This window comes from Kwoniella dendrophila, chromosome 7, assembly GCF_036810415.1.
Source record: "Kwoniella dendrophila CBS 6074 chromosome 7, complete sequence".
NCBI lineage: Eukaryota > Fungi > Basidiomycota > Tremellomycetes > Tremellales > Cryptococcaceae > Kwoniella > Kwoniella dendrophila.
The window spans coordinates 1,586,456-1,603,453 of NC_089482.1; the positions used below are offsets into that span (position 1 = coordinate 1,586,456).

General features: G+C 37.1%; 8 protein-coding genes across 8 annotated transcripts; 3 read left to right on the top strand and 5 right to left on the bottom strand.

Annotated features, from left to right (window-relative positions):
- Nucleotides 1-257: 257 nt before the first annotated feature.
- L201_005788 (uncharacterized protein) lies at nt 258-3,736 on the top strand (the record flags this gene model as incomplete). The annotated part of the gene is made up of 11 exons (XM_066221517.1): nt 258-346; nt 420-533; nt 657-709; nt 800-1,113; nt 1,179-1,255; nt 1,309-1,672; nt 1,723-1,869; nt 1,932-2,858; nt 2,952-3,159; nt 3,286-3,447; nt 3,537-3,736. 11 exons carry the CDS (start codon nt 258-260, stop codon nt 3,734-3,736), a joined length of 2,655 nt encoding a protein of 884 aa, XP_066077614.1.
- Nucleotides 3,737-4,407: 671 nt separating this feature from the next.
- Nucleotides 4,408-5,290, bottom strand: L201_005789 (uncharacterized protein; the record flags this gene model as incomplete). The annotated part of the gene is made up of 5 exons (XM_066221518.1): nt 4,408-4,469; nt 4,766-4,787; nt 4,929-5,037; nt 5,155-5,168; nt 5,276-5,290. The coding sequence occupies 5 exons, from the start codon at nt 5,288-5,290 to the stop codon at nt 4,408-4,410; spliced, it is 222 nt and encodes a 73-aa protein (XP_066077615.1).
- A 535-nt stretch (nt 5,291-5,825) lies between these two features.
- On the bottom strand, nt 5,826-7,203 carry L201_005790 (uncharacterized protein; the record flags this gene model as incomplete). The annotated part of the gene is made up of 4 exons (XM_066221519.1): nt 5,826-6,139; nt 6,228-6,722; nt 6,788-6,829; nt 6,909-7,203. 4 exons carry the CDS (start codon nt 7,201-7,203, stop codon nt 5,826-5,828), a joined length of 1,146 nt encoding a protein of 381 aa, XP_066077616.1.
- A 1,055-nt stretch (nt 7,204-8,258) lies between these two features.
- Nucleotides 8,259-9,025, bottom strand: L201_005791 (uncharacterized protein; the record flags this gene model as incomplete). Its single annotated transcript, XM_066221520.1, has 3 exons — nt 8,259-8,509; nt 8,641-8,751; nt 8,851-9,025. 3 exons carry the CDS (start codon nt 9,023-9,025, stop codon nt 8,259-8,261), a joined length of 537 nt encoding a protein of 178 aa, XP_066077617.1.
- A 482-nt stretch (nt 9,026-9,507) lies between these two features.
- Nucleotides 9,508-10,890, bottom strand: L201_005792 (triose-phosphate isomerase; the record flags this gene model as incomplete). The annotated part of the gene is made up of 7 exons (XM_066221521.1): nt 9,508-9,596; nt 9,716-9,886; nt 9,950-9,966; nt 10,036-10,178; nt 10,292-10,515; nt 10,635-10,720; nt 10,862-10,890. 7 exons carry the CDS (start codon nt 10,888-10,890, stop codon nt 9,508-9,510), a joined length of 759 nt encoding a protein of 252 aa, XP_066077618.1.
- A 552-nt stretch (nt 10,891-11,442) lies between these two features.
- L201_005793 (uncharacterized protein) lies at nt 11,443-12,506 on the top strand (the record flags this gene model as incomplete). Its single annotated transcript, XM_066221522.1, has 4 exons — nt 11,443-11,481; nt 11,672-11,744; nt 11,829-11,922; nt 11,999-12,506. 4 exons carry the CDS (start codon nt 11,443-11,445, stop codon nt 12,504-12,506), a joined length of 714 nt encoding a protein of 237 aa, XP_066077619.1.
- A 438-nt stretch (nt 12,507-12,944) lies between these two features.
- Nucleotides 12,945-13,660, bottom strand: L201_005794 (uncharacterized protein; the record flags this gene model as incomplete). The annotated part of the gene is made up of 3 exons (XM_066221523.1): nt 12,945-13,096; nt 13,204-13,376; nt 13,506-13,660. The coding sequence occupies 3 exons, from the start codon at nt 13,658-13,660 to the stop codon at nt 12,945-12,947; spliced, it is 480 nt and encodes a 159-aa protein (XP_066077620.1).
- A 681-nt stretch (nt 13,661-14,341) lies between these two features.
- L201_005795 (uncharacterized protein) lies at nt 14,342-16,493 on the top strand (the record flags this gene model as incomplete). The annotated part of the gene is made up of 13 exons (XM_066221524.1): nt 14,342-14,386; nt 14,543-14,604; nt 14,694-14,755; nt 14,827-14,874; nt 14,975-15,051; nt 15,211-15,279; nt 15,373-15,486; nt 15,556-15,639; nt 15,708-15,732; nt 15,820-16,091; nt 16,186-16,257; nt 16,319-16,386; nt 16,445-16,493. The coding sequence occupies 13 exons, from the start codon at nt 14,342-14,344 to the stop codon at nt 16,491-16,493; spliced, it is 1,047 nt and encodes a 348-aa protein (XP_066077621.1).
- Nucleotides 16,494-16,998: the final 505 nt, after the last annotated feature.

The following is a 16,998-nucleotide window of genomic DNA, read 5'->3' on the forward strand; positions in this document are numbered from 1 at the left end:
ATATGTCTTGCAACATGGCGACATGATTATGATCAGCAAGTGATGTTTTGATGAAATGAAACATTGGCATCAACACGTGTACCTACAGCTCTATCTAAATTCTTTGATGTTGTATTGATAACCGAGTCAGTCAAATGGTATTGAGCTAATTCCCTTTCCTTCACTAGTCTCTCAAATATCAACCTTTTCATCTCCGTTTACTCTCTTGAAGTTAAACGGACTTTAGAAAAGGTCTGTCACGAAATTGACGAGTTGGAATGAGTAATTCGGACAGAGGCGGTGGAAGAGGTGGTGGTAATAGAGGTGGTATCAGAGGTGGAAGAGGTGGGATGGACAATAATAGAGGGTGAGTAATAACTGTCCCAATATATTGCACGCAAATATGCATATGACTAAGCGAGGATCGTATCGTATAACAGAAAAGGTGTATGGAGAGGAGGACCACCACCAGGATCAATTTCAAGAGGTGTTTCGCCTGCTGTACCTGGTTCAACATCTGGTTCGCCTGCACCAAGACAATCTATCAATGACCAGTGAGTATACTGTCATTTATACCTCCTTACGATAATCTACGAAAGGAATGTTTGACAAAGATAGATCGTCCTTTAAGACATATATGAGCTGAATAGCTGATGAAAGGGTCTTTTTTCCCTTAGTATGATGGATATGAAGAAGGTTGTTCATGATGATAAGAATAGATCTAGTAAAGGTGTGTTTCTACTTCATTCTTTCTTGATATTTCGATTATCGACTGGAGTAGATACTTACTTTCCATATGAAATGGCCTTCTGTGATATAGGATTTCAAACAGATACGGATATATCTAAATCTACTGGACCTTCAGCAGAAAGAGAATTGAAACCTTGGGTACCTGATGCAACATCACCACCACCAAATGGCCAACCTAATGGAGGAAATGGAGGGAAAGATCAAGATACATTTGGGACTCTAGTCACTGGTGTACCATGGGATCAATTTGAGACCAATGAAAGATTATTTGGAGCTAAAACGGATTATCAAGAAGAATTATACACTACGAAGTTGAATAAGAATGGGGCAGATTATAAGAAGAGGGAAAAGGAAGCGGATAGATTAGCGAGTGAAATCATGGGTGTAAGTCAGCTTCCGCAACACGATTACTCATGCAACAGCTGATGTATAATACCAATTCTGCATAGACTGTTTCGAAGAATTCTCATATTCAGGAAGAAAGAGGTCAGGTGGCTGAGGATTCTGCCAAAGATGAGGAAGAGAAGTAAGTTACGGGATCCCAGTATTCTGAGTGAGTTGGCTAATTTTGAGAATTAGGTATTCTGGTGTCGTTCGAGCTCCGGGTGCATATGTTCCTCCTGGAGCTCGTAGAGCTTTGGGTCAAGGTGGTGCTGCACCTAGAGTCTCTGCCCCTCCTGCTCCCGCTTCGTCATCTGCCGCATCGAAAACAAACGGTAGTACAGCTCCTACACCAGCTCCAGCTGCTCCAAAAGCTCTTTCACCCGCCCCTCCACCAATTTCAACTATCGCTCCTCCGCCTGCTCCAGCTAGAAGTACAAGTGATGATCCTTCTACTACTGTTCTTGCTGTTACTTCTGCTGCTGTTCCTGCCAAGCCTGCCGAAGCTCCTGCCGCTGCACCTGCTATCCCCACCGTCACTGCACCTACAGATCAAAAAGCAGTAAGTCATTATTATCGATCATGGAATTGGCGGCTTACTGTTTGTTGTAGGATGGCCAGCTTAGCGGTGTAGTAGATCAATGGAGACAATTCGTTGGTACCGAACGTGAAAGAGCTGAAGCTAAGAAGCAGTCTCACCTTAAAACGGAAAGGGAAAAACAACTTGCAGAATTGAAGAAGTTCCATGCTAGTTTCAAGGTGAGTATCGTGACCTTTCACATAGTGTATTCCCAATTTCTTATTAAACATGGATGTTTTAGGTGCCTCTTCCAATGCCCAAGGATATCTTACCTATTTTAGCTAAAGATGAGAATAAGCAGAAGGATATAGAAGCTAAAGCAGCAACCCAATTGGAAAAAGCTAAAGAAGATCGAAAATCTTTAGCAGCTGCAGCTGTATCAAGTAAATCACCTATCAAAACTTCTGCACCTATGGAAACAGCTAAAACTGAACAGCCTAAAGCTTTACCACCTAAAAAACCATTTATGAAGATACCTGAAATACCACCTTTTAATGCTGCGAAGAGAAAATCTGCCATTCCATCTTCATCTTCTAATGCTGCTGCCGCTATTACTGTTGCTCCAAATATACCTATAGCTGAAACTGCTGGACAAAATATACCTGTACAAGCTACTTCACCTACACCCTCAATGGCAAGTTTGACATCGGCTGCTAATCAAGCTAAATTGAATCCAAAAGCAAATACTTTTGTCTTCAAACCAAGTGCAGCTGTTTTCAAACCTGGTCAACCTTCTGCAAGTCCAGCTACTGCATCTAAACCGTTACCTACATCATCAGTAGCATCTCCAGCTCCAGCTACAGCGTCATTGAAAAATCCATTCTTCAAGGATAAATTACCTGAAAAAGTAACGGTTGACGTTAGGAATGACTTCAATCCATGGAAACATGGTTCTGGGTCAGTACCTTCCGCATCTTCGATCGGATTACAATGGCCTTATAATGCAGGTAGGAAAACATATATTCCTTCATATGTTGGTGGTCCTATGGGTGGTGGTCCATTACCAATGCATTTAGGCGGTGGTGGAATTGGTGGTCCAGGTTCATCTGTATTTGATGATGAAAGTGGGGTTGGTATTGGTGGTACAGGTTCACCTTCTCCTCATCCTGTCCCATCTATTGTCGGTGGTTTGCAACCATATCCTGGGTATGGATATCGATTCAATCAGGTAAGCCAGCCATTTTTTCGACGTCTTGCGCGCAAGGAAATATCGATATAGGAGAAGTCTAGGCTCAAGTTTTTGTGAATCAATTTTCTTTAGCCCGGTTTACCACCTCAATTTTCAGGTCAAATGAATAGTCCAATGTTTTCACCTGGTGGACCACAATTCTCACCTATACCAGGTCAACAGCAACAGCAGCAGCAACAGCAGCAGCAACCACATCATCAAATGATGCCTGGACCAGGTGGTCCAAATGGTGGACATCAACAAAATGGTATGCCAATGTATTTCCAATCTGGAATTCCTCGTGAGTTTTTGCTTTACCCCTCAGTGTACATATATAAATAATTGTTCAGTCATCCATACTCCTTACTGTGTGTGTATGTTACGAATCTTGATGGCTAATCACCATTCATGATTTATCACAAAGTAGAAAATCCTCAATTCTTATCTCCGCAACATATGCAATTCAATCCTCATACACCTCAACGGCATGGACCGGGTCCAGGACCGGGTGGTAATGGAGGCGGGCTAGGTGGACCACAAGGTTATTATCCTCATCCTAACGTGTCAACACCTCATCAAACGCCTCAACGTAAGTTACTGTTCCTTCAATTCCTACTAGCTACTATGCTTGACATCGATAGAAGGTTGATAACTAATAATCTGATCATTCTCAAATAGTGATACAACACAATTTACCACCTTTTGCTGGACAGCCACCTCCACCACTTCAACAACAATCATCATTCCATCCACATTCACCTATGCAAGTTAATCAACCTCATCCAGGCCAACAACAGCAACTATCTCAAAATGGTTCTGGTGGACCACCTCAACAGTCGCAACCTCCGGGATCAGCTAGTGGAGGTAATGGTAATTGAAATCTAAATTGTTATGGAGAGTAAGGGGAGAAGTAGTGAATATAGAGTGACGGGAGGAAGGATGTCGAATGCATTGGATATCTAATTAGTCATTTCATATCACTCTACACTCTAATCTCGGTGAAAGCAATGCTCCTGAGGCACGTAGCAGACGATGCCATACAGAAGTGCAGATGCGAATTTGCGAATGTTTGAAAATACATTTTCCTGAGCGAATCATGTATATATAGTAACAAAATGAGAAAAAAGATAACATAAAAACAGCGTTTATAAAGAAAGAGAAAATGATTAATTCAGATTGAGTGTGATAATACGATAAATGAAATAGATTAGATAGGTTTGAATCAAAAATATGGAAGGGGAAAAATGTTCAGGTACCTTTTTTTGTTCTTCCTTTTTAACATAACATATCGCAACACATTTCTTCGGCGCAACAACAACAGAGGGCTTTGATAAAAAGTAAAATAACAATGTGTGTGAGTCAGTTCTCTGTATACTCGATATATATATATATATGCGAAGAAGATTCCTGATAAACTTACCACCAGCAAGACTGAACATTTGATTTGAAATCAAAATCATGAAATTAGCTCAATTCCTTTCCTTTCGTTTTGTTTGGTTTCCTCCATTTCTTGGATATCTTATTCGAGATTTGAATTTTTTAGTGAAACTTACCATGCACAACATCCACCACCTGCTCCACCAGATTTTTGTGGTTGTTGTTGAACGTAAACTGGTTGAGGTTGAGGTTGTGGGTAGCTGATTGTGTTTTACCGACAAACGAGTAATCAGTAAAAGAGCGATACCTATCATTATATCCTCTGCTATGAAAAGAGACAGTAAACTTACTATTCTATATATAGTGATTTATGATTGGAGCAGATAAAAAATGAACAGCCGTCGTCAGCATTATTCTTTCTTGACTATCAAGCTCTAATTCAATTATCAATCATCTGATCCAGTCTAGTCTTCCTTTCCATGCTCTTCTAACCTTTCCTTTTTGAATATAACGTGGAGTACTAGACTTACGACCTGGTTGTTGGTATGATTGCTACAAAGTAAATCATGGATATTATTAGCACTAAGCTTGTTGCAGATATGAATAGATCGTTCATCGATTATTCCTCTTTCTTACATTTCTATCTCATGTTTTTCTGATGATGACGCCACATAGTAGGAAATGAAAACTTACTTGAGGTGGTGGTGGGTAATAACCACCTTGTTGTGGAGGACCTCCATATCCACCTTGAGGTCCACCATAACCACCTTGTTGTGGATATCCACCGTATTGTTGTTGTTGTCTAAAATGTTTGAAAGAATTCCATTAGTCTCTTAATACCACGATACAGAAAGGTTCTCTATGTTCCTGCTTTCTACCAATTGGCAGGTATGATTATAATGTTTGATTCGATACATACTGGTTACCGTAATACTATAATTAAATTGTTAAAAGCAATAATCAGTTTCTTGTTCACATACTCGGGCAAGTCATTACAATCAAAATGATGCTGGATATTGTGAACATATCGAATTACTCACATCTTTAGCTGACATATTGCTTTCTTTTCCTTCCTGTTATGCTGATACTTTAGTTAGTGTGAGGTTGTAATAGCGTTATAAACAATGATAAAATTAGAGTGGAAGATATGTGAACTATGATAAGATGATGAAAATCTATGTATCGATGCAATATATTGCATGTTAACTAGAACTGTATGTGTATTTTTACCCAGCCTCCATACGTAGTTATTTGTGTACTCTTCTTATAGAACGGATTCAGGGTAAATCTCGTATATAAGTTACATCGCCAAAATATTAAATATCAAACCCGTCGCTCTCTCTCTCTTGTTCTTCGTCTAGTCTAAAACATACACTATACATGCATTGATGACGATCGAATTAAGTGGCACCTGTATCTCTATGCCATAATAACGGTGTGACTACGCACATCAACATCACTCGTATAGTTCGGATTATCATGTATTGGTATAACAGCAGCATCGATGCGTATCGTGGTTTGCTTTTGTACAGCATTGTATGCATGATATTATGCTATCAAAAGTAGGAATGATATGTGTACTTATAGTTCCTATACATATATTTCACGATCAAACCTTTCTTGTCGTTCTCTTTTTGCTCTAGATTTACTTCTCATTATTCTATTTCTTGATTTAAATCTACCTCTTTCTTTTTCATCTATTTCGTCATTTGAAGATGATGATGACGATTTACCTCTTAATGAATCATAATCTTCCCATTTCCTCTTAGATCTTCTATTATATGAAGGACAAACTTGTAAACATTTAAATCCCCAAAATGTTAAATCTAATTTACGTCTAATTGTACCTCTTGAAATTTCAATATAGGTTATGAAGAGTAAAATTACCCAGCAAATGTGAAGTACTTAAAACAATAAAATATGATCATCAATTCATTAGTCAAGTCTACCTCGACAGAAGGCAGGAGAGGCAAATAAGCTTATTGTACTTACATATCAAACCAATACCAAATCCATTCCCACCAGTAACTTTAACACTTTTTACCGTAGCGTCAAGTGAAACACCAAGAAGAGTCCATGATAGAAAAAAAAGAAATATACGTGAAGTTTTAAAAGCAAATTTTTTAATTGGATTTTTAAATGATTTCCAATGAGATTTTAAATATTTTCTTGTACTTTCACTTTTTGACCATTTTTCTGTGTTTAATTCTACTTCTTCATCTTCACCACTTAAAGGTAATTTAGAAGAAATGTATCTCATAATTATAAATAATAATGAGTATGACATTAACCAGAATGAAGCTAAAGTAGCTAATCCCGTTGTCAAGAAGAAATTGGATAAATCTGATGAAGTCGCTTCTCCTCTTTTTACGTTTACGTTGTTTCGTGAGGATGAGGTAGTGGTGGATGATGAGGATGATGATGACGAGGAAGTCTCTGAAGTGCTGGAAGATGACGATGAAGACGAAGTAGAAGAAGAAGACCCGTCTGAGAGGCAGGGGAAAAGGGAGTCAGTACTCCTCCAGACTGAGGTCAAACTAGATATTACTTACCTGATGACATCCAAGGATCACATGAGCTAGCAGTACATTTTACTGTAGTATTTTGATTTAAATTCCAGCATATCAGTATTTGAAGGTATACTCTGTGATACTACCTAATATAGCTACTCACTCAAAACACCGATATAATCAGTACCATCTTGAAAGACAACACTTAATCCACCATTTTGAGGACTTGTAAAACAAATCAAAAGTAAAAATAACCAAACTGTGAATGCAAGTAACAGAATCAATAATGGTGGATGATAATTGAAATAATCTGTTGATCTATTCGGTGATTTCGAGCCTTCACCAGTCATATTCCTAAATCGCGATTTCGATCTTTTTGGTGAATTACCAAGTTCTACATCTTCGAAGTTCCCATTATTGTCGTAATCTATATCTTCTCCATATGGTCTATGAGACATAATTGATTAGCGATTAGCCCTTATGATTATTCAGTTGTCGACTTTTCAGTGAAGCAAGGGCTTCTATTTTATGTTGATTTGACTGGCGAGATAGTATGTTACTGTATTGTGAATTTTATAGGATTAGTGTTGTTTGACCTTTATGTTCTTGTGTGTTATGCACTATGTTTTTTCCTTTTTCGTCAAATGAGTGTGAGTAGCTTTTCTTTATAAGCTTTTTAATATTTTTTTACAGTGATTTGTGTGTGGATTTTAACGATTGAGGATATGATGATTGATCTGGTTTTACTTATTATATATATTACTGATTATACTTTTTGGTCTTTTTTTTCTTTGGCTTTTAAGCTACAATATGTATGATTACAATAAGCCTTTTTTAGGTTTTTGTTTTACCTTTTTTTTTTTTTCTTTTTTTGGTGTGGGAGAGTTAGGGTTTATGTGGGCGATAAGGAAGAGAAAAAATCAACAGTTCATTATAGCAATCAGCAATATATGTATATAATTGATTGGGTATTGTCAGTCAATTTAGTATCGAGCAACTCAGTAAGATGACAAGCTTTTTGATCGTTTCATATTCTGCCACACTTGTAATAACACGAAACCAGGATATACGTAAAGGAGGTATCAGTAACTTGAATGTTAGAAATTGTTGTTGCTTTATACTGAAAAAAAAAATGAAAGGAAAGGATATCAAGGGAGGAAAGGAAAGGAAGTAAAAATATGAAAGGCAAGTTATTTTACAGTAAGTTAGTTGTATTCGCATTTGTAGCTTAAATCATATATCATTACGCGGTACTCTCCATGAGTTTACGTTTCTCGATCGTTGGACATTCTGTTCAAACATGAGCAAGTCATAGTATAGCGGGTTGATGTCATCTATCGCATGTAGATATGGGCAGACTGCTATCTGTAAATTTATACATGTACAGCTTGGCCTTACACATTGGTAGATATCTAAACTACCAACGAGGTCATTTTGTATACAATATATCGTTGTGCATAAGCTAGAAGAGAATATACACCTACTACAGTACATCAATACTAGAGTACACAAGCTATGACACCTTTTTACCAATCCCTAAAAAACTCTTTCTTCCATTCCTTTTTGCAGTATTAGGATTAGGATTAATCTCCTCATAAATAATCCTTCTTTCAATAACTTCTCTACCTTCAGCCCATTTCATATCATCCATTATAACTTGATCAGTTTTATTGCTATTGGATAATTTTGTAAAAAATGAATTACATTTTATACATGTTATTGTCAAGAATAAAAATGTACCGAATATCATCAGAAATATTAGTACTACATTGTATTGTATTGTAAATTGTATCAGCCAGTTTCTCAGTATAGTGTATACATTACTTTTACTTTCATGTCGGTTTATCGGTTATACGATAAAATGAATAAATAGATGTAGCCTGAGAACAACTCACTACTATCTAATAGCTGATTATCTTTCAAAAATAGGTATCCCCTATGATCTGAATGTAAGGTTGGTGGATCAAGTGTTTGAATAGGGAAATCAGGTGGGAAAGTATTCAAAACTATATACTTGATAGATTTAGCTTTTATAGCAATGACAAGAAGGAATCGGTCCATATACAATATAACATTGCACTTCATATGCACTTTGCCACACTCACATATAGTGGTTCTCGGTTTGTATGAACTTCTACTATGATCTTCATCCTTATCTAAAACAGTTGTTGCTGGAGCTACTTTTGGTTGATCCTCATTTATCAAAGTCGGATCCATCTTTTCACCTTGAGGCTGTTCATGATGAATAAGTTGTCTTTTCTCCTTTTGATAATGTCCCATCGTCAAACGCTTTATACTATACTGGGGTCTGATTGCCGTTATGGGGTAATCTGTCTTTGAAATTGTGTTCGAGGTGGTAAGAGGTATTATCATTATGGCCTGACCAATTTGCGTGATTGAGTGAGATGACTAGAAATTAGTAATAGTGTAAATGCTTGTAGATCAGACAAGTGAGCACAGAACAACGAATCATTGTAGAAAAGATATTTTAGTCTGGTACTATTTGAATCCTCTTAATACCTTACAATTTTCATCCCACATTCCTTTATCTATTCGACAACCAATGTAAGTCCCAATTCAGGGGTCCTTTCTTTCCTTTCATCCTCAAGTCAGTGAATATAAACGCTAATACATTATCATTTGCGATTGCTGTATGCTGCAGGTAAAGTTGCATTAATCCACATTTACCCTTCATTTGGTATATATCCTCTTTTTTCGTCCATTGTTTTTCCCTTGTACTTGTATCCATCAAATCTAGCAAATTAAGCTTTTTGACTGTTGACAATGTCAATGAATTCAGGTTTGAGTGAAGCACCACCGACGAGGAAACCATCGATATCAGCAGCGTTGGCTATTGTGGAGGACCAAAATGATGTTAGCTGACTGAGATAAAAGCGCTTTTCCGATGTGATGACGAGAACGATATGGAGAAAAAGTGCACTATATAAGGTATAGAATCCTCAGACTTACCAAGATCAGCACAGTTCTTTCCGTTAACTGAACCACCGTAGATGATTCTAGTTTGATCAGCAACAGATTGAGAAACTCTCTTAGCGAGCCATTGTCTAATATTGGCATGAACTTCTTGAGCTTGTTCTTTGGTAGCTACTTTACCGGTACCGATAGCCCAAACAGGTTCGTCTAATTAAGTGAGGATGAGTCATGATCAGCTATGCTCTGATAACCTAAAATCAGCGAGCTTACAGGCAATGACGATGTCCCTATTAAAAGTAAACGATTAGAGAGTCAGTCTACGTATATATGTATGTGATTGAGACCGTTCAACTCACTTCCATTGAGATTCTGAGATTTCATTGGCAATAGCTTCAAGTTGTCTTTCTACTACAGCTTGAGTTTCGTTTTTTTCTCTTTGTTCAAGAGATTCACCGATACAAGCAATGACGGCGAGGCCAGCTTCTACGGCTGCTTTTGTCTGTGGGTTTGATAGATAGCATGATTAGTCATATACTTTTAATGAAGATCAAACCTGAGAGGTTTTCTTCCTTCTTTGATTAATGTTTCAATAAGGAACTCTAAATAACTCACTTTATCAGCAACTAATTTATCAGTATCACCAAATAAACTTCTTCTTTCAGAATGACCTAAAATAACCCAATGTACATTTGCATCTTTTAATTGATTTGGTGAAATTTCACCTGTAAATGCACCTGATTTTTCTGTATATGAATTTTGAGCTGAAACTTCTGCTGGGTTTTTCAATTCTTCTTGAATTTTAAGTAAATATAATGCTGGTGGAGCAACAACGAGCTCTACAATTGGAAAAGTATCGATTATCAATGTTAGCTTTTTAGTATAAAGTCCGTTTTTAGGTGGTATAACGATGGTATAGGTTTGTATGTTGTTATAGACGGAGAAATCAAAAACTAACCAGTTGATCCATCAAAGTTGGCTTCATTGATTCTTTGAACAATGGTTTCAACCTCTTTGAGGGAACCGTTCATTTTGAAGTTACCTCTGTGATGGATGGTAGACAATACAAATGCATATCAGCTCTCTTCCATCCTTGTTTGCCATTGATTTTCTCAGTTCTCATAGAACTTTCCTAAAACAGAGAACGCCTGAAGACTGAAGCGGATAAAGCCAAGAGCGACTTACCCAACGAAGAATTTTCTAGCAGCGACCATTTTGTGTAATGTATGAAGATGTCTTGTTTGGTAAAGAAGAGAAACGAGTTTGGTTATTTTGAATAATTGATTAGGTATAAAGAGATAAAGCCAAGTTAGAACCAAGAAGAAGGTATGTTATACCCGTTGTTCATCAACCATCAACCGAACTTTTGAGAAATGTATGACGAAACGATTCCACATATACAGATCCCCCCCATAATTACCATAATTAAGCGAATATACAGTACTTTAGAGTGATAACAGCGGTATCAACAGGTTAGTAGTGGTATTGGAATGTGTGGGGTCTCCAATCACTTCTCAAATCAAAATCCGATAAATACCGAGTGAGGCAAGTGTACTCACGAGGTCATGTTCAACGCGTCAATTTGACAATCTCATGTTGAATGTCAAATGTCAAATGTCAAATGTCAATATTTTGATCACTTGCTTGATCATTTAGTCTATTTTCTGTACCACACTTCTATACATATCGTGTCTCATAAGAACCATATTTCGCCTTAGCAATTAGCAACACTTGAACCATATCTGAGAGAAAGAGACAAGGACAAGATGCCTCCTTTACGATCAAAGAAATCGAAACAGAGTAGAGTGAGTACAGTTCTCCTTTTCCTTTGCTGTCCATATCTTCCTTGTTGGAATCGTATTATGTGAGAATGTGAGACAAATGGCTAATGTAAATATCGCTTTCATAGTTCCCAGTCGTAAGCTGCTCCAAGATTGTTGATCCACACTAGAGTATAGCTTACCTATATATCCAATTTTTGAACCACTATTTCAGGCTCGAATAAAACGTATAATGCAATTAGATGAAGAAGTAGGTAAATTAGCTTCAGCAACACCTGTAATGATATGTGAGTGTCAATTGTATTCAGCTACCTTTTTCCCGTATTTCGGATAGGTGAGGAGAAGCTGATATATGGCTATTTATCGTATAGCCAAATCATTAGAATGCTTTTTGCAACAGTTGATAGATGAAACATGTAAAGAAACTAGATCAAGAGGATCAAAGAAAATGACTGCTTATCATTTGTAAGTTATTCAAGATATAATATAATATCTCACATCTACAATATAGGAACAGCAAGCTAAATACTCTTCTTGACAGAAAACATATGATAAATTCAAATGAGACATTCGATTTTTTACGTGAAATAGTTGAAACTATACCTGATCCTGTTATATCAGAACCTAAAGCTGGACCTTCATCAACACCAAAACCACGTAAAGCTTCAAATCCAAATCCAAATTCAAATGATTCATCAATACTAACAGCATCTGTACCGAAAAAAAGGACGAAAAAGGAAAAAGACAATAATACTATCGATCAATTACAAGGAGGAGGTCCAATGATACATCAACAAGGTTATGGAAATGGTCAAGAATTATCGTATGGTGCATATGGTCATCCACAACAAAATTATAGTCAGAATCAATATCAGCAGCAGCAACAGCAGTATCAGTCACAGCAACATCAACAATATCCACAAGAAACTACACCAAATAATTTACCTAATATAGGTACATGGAGAAAAGATTTTACAGGTACAGGTGGTACAGGTGAAAATGGTAGAGGTATTTTTGATGATTATGAAGAAGATGAAGATGATTATTAGTAGGGCGCTAAAGAAGTAGATTCGATGATGGGAAAGAAGATTCATTAGCTTTGTACTATCTTCGGCCCTTTTTGCCAATGGGTCTCGTGTATGTAATATGTATATCACTAGAGACGGTCATCGCATCTTGACCTCACGGCCAATCTTGCTCTTTAATGGTAAATCTATAGGGAAGAATTTTAGCGTACGGCACTTGAATAATTATATAGTACGGGTAGATATCAAGCCCCAAGTCACTCCGTATCGATATTATCTACAAATCACTTATATTACTTTTCGTGCTCAGGAAGTGATTACAAAAATTAGAAAAGCTAGAAAAACGATACAACTTCGTGTCTGGCTTTTACCCATCAACGATCGTTAAAACGATTGAATTAAAATATACATGTATCGTTACATTACGTTTCCCGTGATAAAGGTATGGAGAGGAAGCGAGCTCTATATTGTACTTTGTTCTTGTTCAGGTGTGGGTGTGCTACTTGGACCTTCTAACGATTTAACTCTTTCTTCACCTGCAACCGATATCAATTGTGCCAATATTTTATCTCCATCAAGATGCGATAAAGGTACAGTTTGTGATGGTGCGCCGACTACGTAAGATTTGTCAATTAGAGATGATAATGATAATAAATGATATCAGTATAGGAATTATCTACAACATCTACCTCTACTCATTTCAAAAATAAACCAAACTCACCAAAACCAATTTCCATTTCAGGTTTAGGCATTATACCATTTTCCCAAATAGCATCTTTATCAGGTGAATTTGGATTTTTATGTTTTGATCTTGGATCAGGTATACGATGTATATTTATTTTTAAATTTGGATTTGAATATGATAATTTTGGTGCATGATTTCGTAAAAATTGTCTATATTGAGAGAGACAGAGTAGAAAGCAATTCAGTTTCAATAAGTTTACTTTTCACATAGTCCAGATTCTATCTTATCTTTCTGATTTCCATAGGTACAGAGCAATCACTAAGAAAACAAATACATACCTAGGTCCAGGTTCAGAATTTTTAGCTACAAATCTCATTGTAACGGATTTAACATCATTTGAAAGGATTAAATCATTTGAACCAATTCTTAATCTTTCAACTGCTTCTCTAAATGGTAATCTACGTAATGAAGTTCCCGCTACTGATGATGACATTTTGTTGGTAGTGTATACGTTTGTTAATGATTGTTAAGACGATTATACTATATATCCAATATTAGAATTCACCTTGAACTTGTAAAAGTTAACTTTATTTTTTGAAACCGAAATCATTCGAAAGTCAAGCTACAATAATCAACCTAAGATAAGAATGAATCTGATAAGTAAAGTTCCACTCGGTTGAAATTCATAGCATGACGTGGACTACCTGATGAATGCGGAATGTATCTAGGATAATTAAGGAGCGGTATCAGATTACTGTGCTTATAGTAACGAAATCTCAAAAACGTGTTGTTAGTTGTTCAAGGGAAAAAAGGTTATTTTAACACCCTGAATTCACCATTCACAGTTTGATTCCACAGTCAGTACTCGTATAGCTATAGTAACGCAATTCTCTTACCAAACGCGTCCTTTTTTTTACCTAAACACCCATTCCACCTACAAATAAAGTAGTAGCATGAGTGCACTTTTTGAGAAAGCCAGAAACCAAAAATAGATAAGTAAGATTAACTACCATTAAGTTTGTAGCATCTCTATTGTTGTTGTTCATCGTCTTTTTCCATCATATTGTCGTCAACTAGAAAGTCAGTCAGAAGGACGGTACATATTTGTTCAACCTTATATATATAAAAGCATAAGTTATAACAAAAGAAACAGAACGACTGTCCGTGATCAAAAATGAGTCAAAGTAATAAAGACGTTGAGGCTTCTATACCTCTTACAGTGAGTGGGGATTAGGTACCTTACAGCCATATATAGCGGTACTAGACCTTCTAGTAAGGTCTTAATGGTAGTGGCTATATTGGCAACACACCATATCCTCAAGAGTCTCGTTTGTATCCATTCAATAGAAAGCTAATTTCCCGCTATCCCAAATAGTCAATGCCTAGAGCATCAGATGTAGAGAGGGATCTTACACACGGAGAACACATTGAGGTCAAGTGAGTATCATCAAACATGTTCCAATTATCAGCTAAGCGAATAGCTATTCCTGATGAATCTGCTCGCTAATTTCTCATAATGACCTTAGAATCTCCGAACCTAGAGCTCCATCAAATCAACCAAAAAAAATCGTTATTCCTGCTATCATCAGTGAGTTCAGCTTATACCAGAGAAGGAAGAGTGGTAACAAAGCTGATATCTCTGTTTTACCTCAATCATAGTCATCCCAATTTGGATGGCATGTTCGATCTCAGTCATTCTTTATAACAGTACGTTTCTGCTCAAACCATGCCAAGCAGCTTTTTTGTAATCGGATAAATTAGTTGGCCAAAATTCTCTCAACTAATCATCAACCTTTTTCGTCCTCAGAATACATCTTTGATAGATTTGATGGTCTCAACTTCCCATATCCTGTATTCTTGACTACATGGCATTTGATCTTCTCAGTAAGTTTAGTTTGCATCCTCAAGAGATGGAATGTTGTGGAGAAACAGGACATATGAGGTGGACTAGAAAGACCGCCTTGTTTCTTATTGAGACCTATGACTCTGACATGACATCCATTAGAAAATCGCTGACTAAATCTGTCACTCTCTTGATGATAGGCTATTTCCACCAGAATTTTACAAAGAACTACAACTTTGGTTGATGGTGCTAAGGATATCGATATGACCGTAAGTGTCGTTTCCGCACATAGCTTACAGCTTAAATAGCTTGCATGGGTGATGTCGTGACCAATAACTGATATTTCTCATCTAATTTTGTAGCGAGACAGATGGATGAGATCAATCCTTCCTATCGGTGTTTTATTCTCTGGAAGTTTGATCCTCTCAAACTACGCTTATCTCTCTTTGAGTGTATCTTTCATTCAAATGTTAAAGGTGAGCTCCGCTTTATCGTTATGTATGTTGGGTTAAACTCATTGAACTGACCATGTTTGTGTTTCTCAGGCTTTCGTCCCTGTAGCCATTTTACTCATTTCATTCGCTTTCAGAATCCAAGAACCTAACAAGCGATTAATGGCTATTGTATTGGTAAGTCAAATCAGGGATTTATCATTAGAGTTCGGTTACCCAACGCTAAGCCTACTATTTTTCTATAGATGATCTCAACCGGTTGTGCTCTCGGTGAGTCAATATATTCCAGTGGACTATGTAGATCTGGAGCGCTACAACGGACTTAGGCTGACACGCTGAAACCAATCCCCTTTCTAGCCGCCTACGGAGAAGTACACTTCGAGATGTTCGGTTTCATCTGCCAATGTGCCGCTATTATCTTTGAAGCATCAAGATTAGTTATGATCCAAATCTTATTACATGGCATGAAAATGGATCCTATCGTATCATTACACTACTACGCCCCAGTTTGCGCTGTTATCAACTTTGTTTTAATTTTCGCTTTCGAAGGTTTAGATCCTTTCTATGCTCTTCACAGAGTTGGTCTCTTAGTCCTTTTCACCAACGCTGGTGTAGCTTTCGCTCTTAACGTGAGTGACATATACTACTTTTGACTTCGACAAGTAATATGTCATAAGGATGTAATCAGCGGAACCCTAATTTTTTGATTGATTTGATATACAGGTCGCTGCTGTATTCCTTATCTCCGTTGGGTCAGGTCTTATCCTCACTCTTGCTGGTGTACTTAAAGATATTGTGAGTTGCGCGAACTTGAATCTTCGTAAATCTAATTGGCATACTGACCATATGTTTTCAGCTCCTTATTACCGGTTCAGTCATTGCTTTCGGTTCACCCATCGCTGCTATCCAGGTGTTTGGTTACGCGTGAGTTGATATCTTTGTGTTCCGTATAAAATTACACATACTGATTTCTACTTTACAGTATCTCACTTGGTGGTTTGGTCATCTTCAAAACTACTGGTGGGAAATAAGCTTGATGAAATGACAAAAATCAGGATGATGGAATTGATTTAGATCAACGAAGGAAGTTTCACTATAAAAGGGGAGATTAGATGCAATATAAGAACGCAAAGAGCTTGTTGAAGAATGTGCATAGCGGGCTACAGTGACTTTACAGTATAATGCCAGATTAGAATACATGAAAATCTTGAACATAGGGTAGATCCAACATTTTCGGTTTTCAAGCAGATCTCCTATAGATAAATTCCATACATATACAAAATTCTCATTTTCAATACATCTCATAAATACAACGAATTACAAAAATATGAATCTATAGAGTCTCCTTCTTGGCTTTCTTCTTGCTTTGTACCGATCACGACAATGCCCTGAAAGTGAAAGTTTGGGATCTGAAGTTAATTCAAACATGATAAGGGTTGAAAGCGTTTCATCTCGTGCACATATAGTAGGATAAATCGAAAAGGAAAATCCATGAATGAGCCGTTCCATGCAATTTTAATGAATTACTTGGAGCGG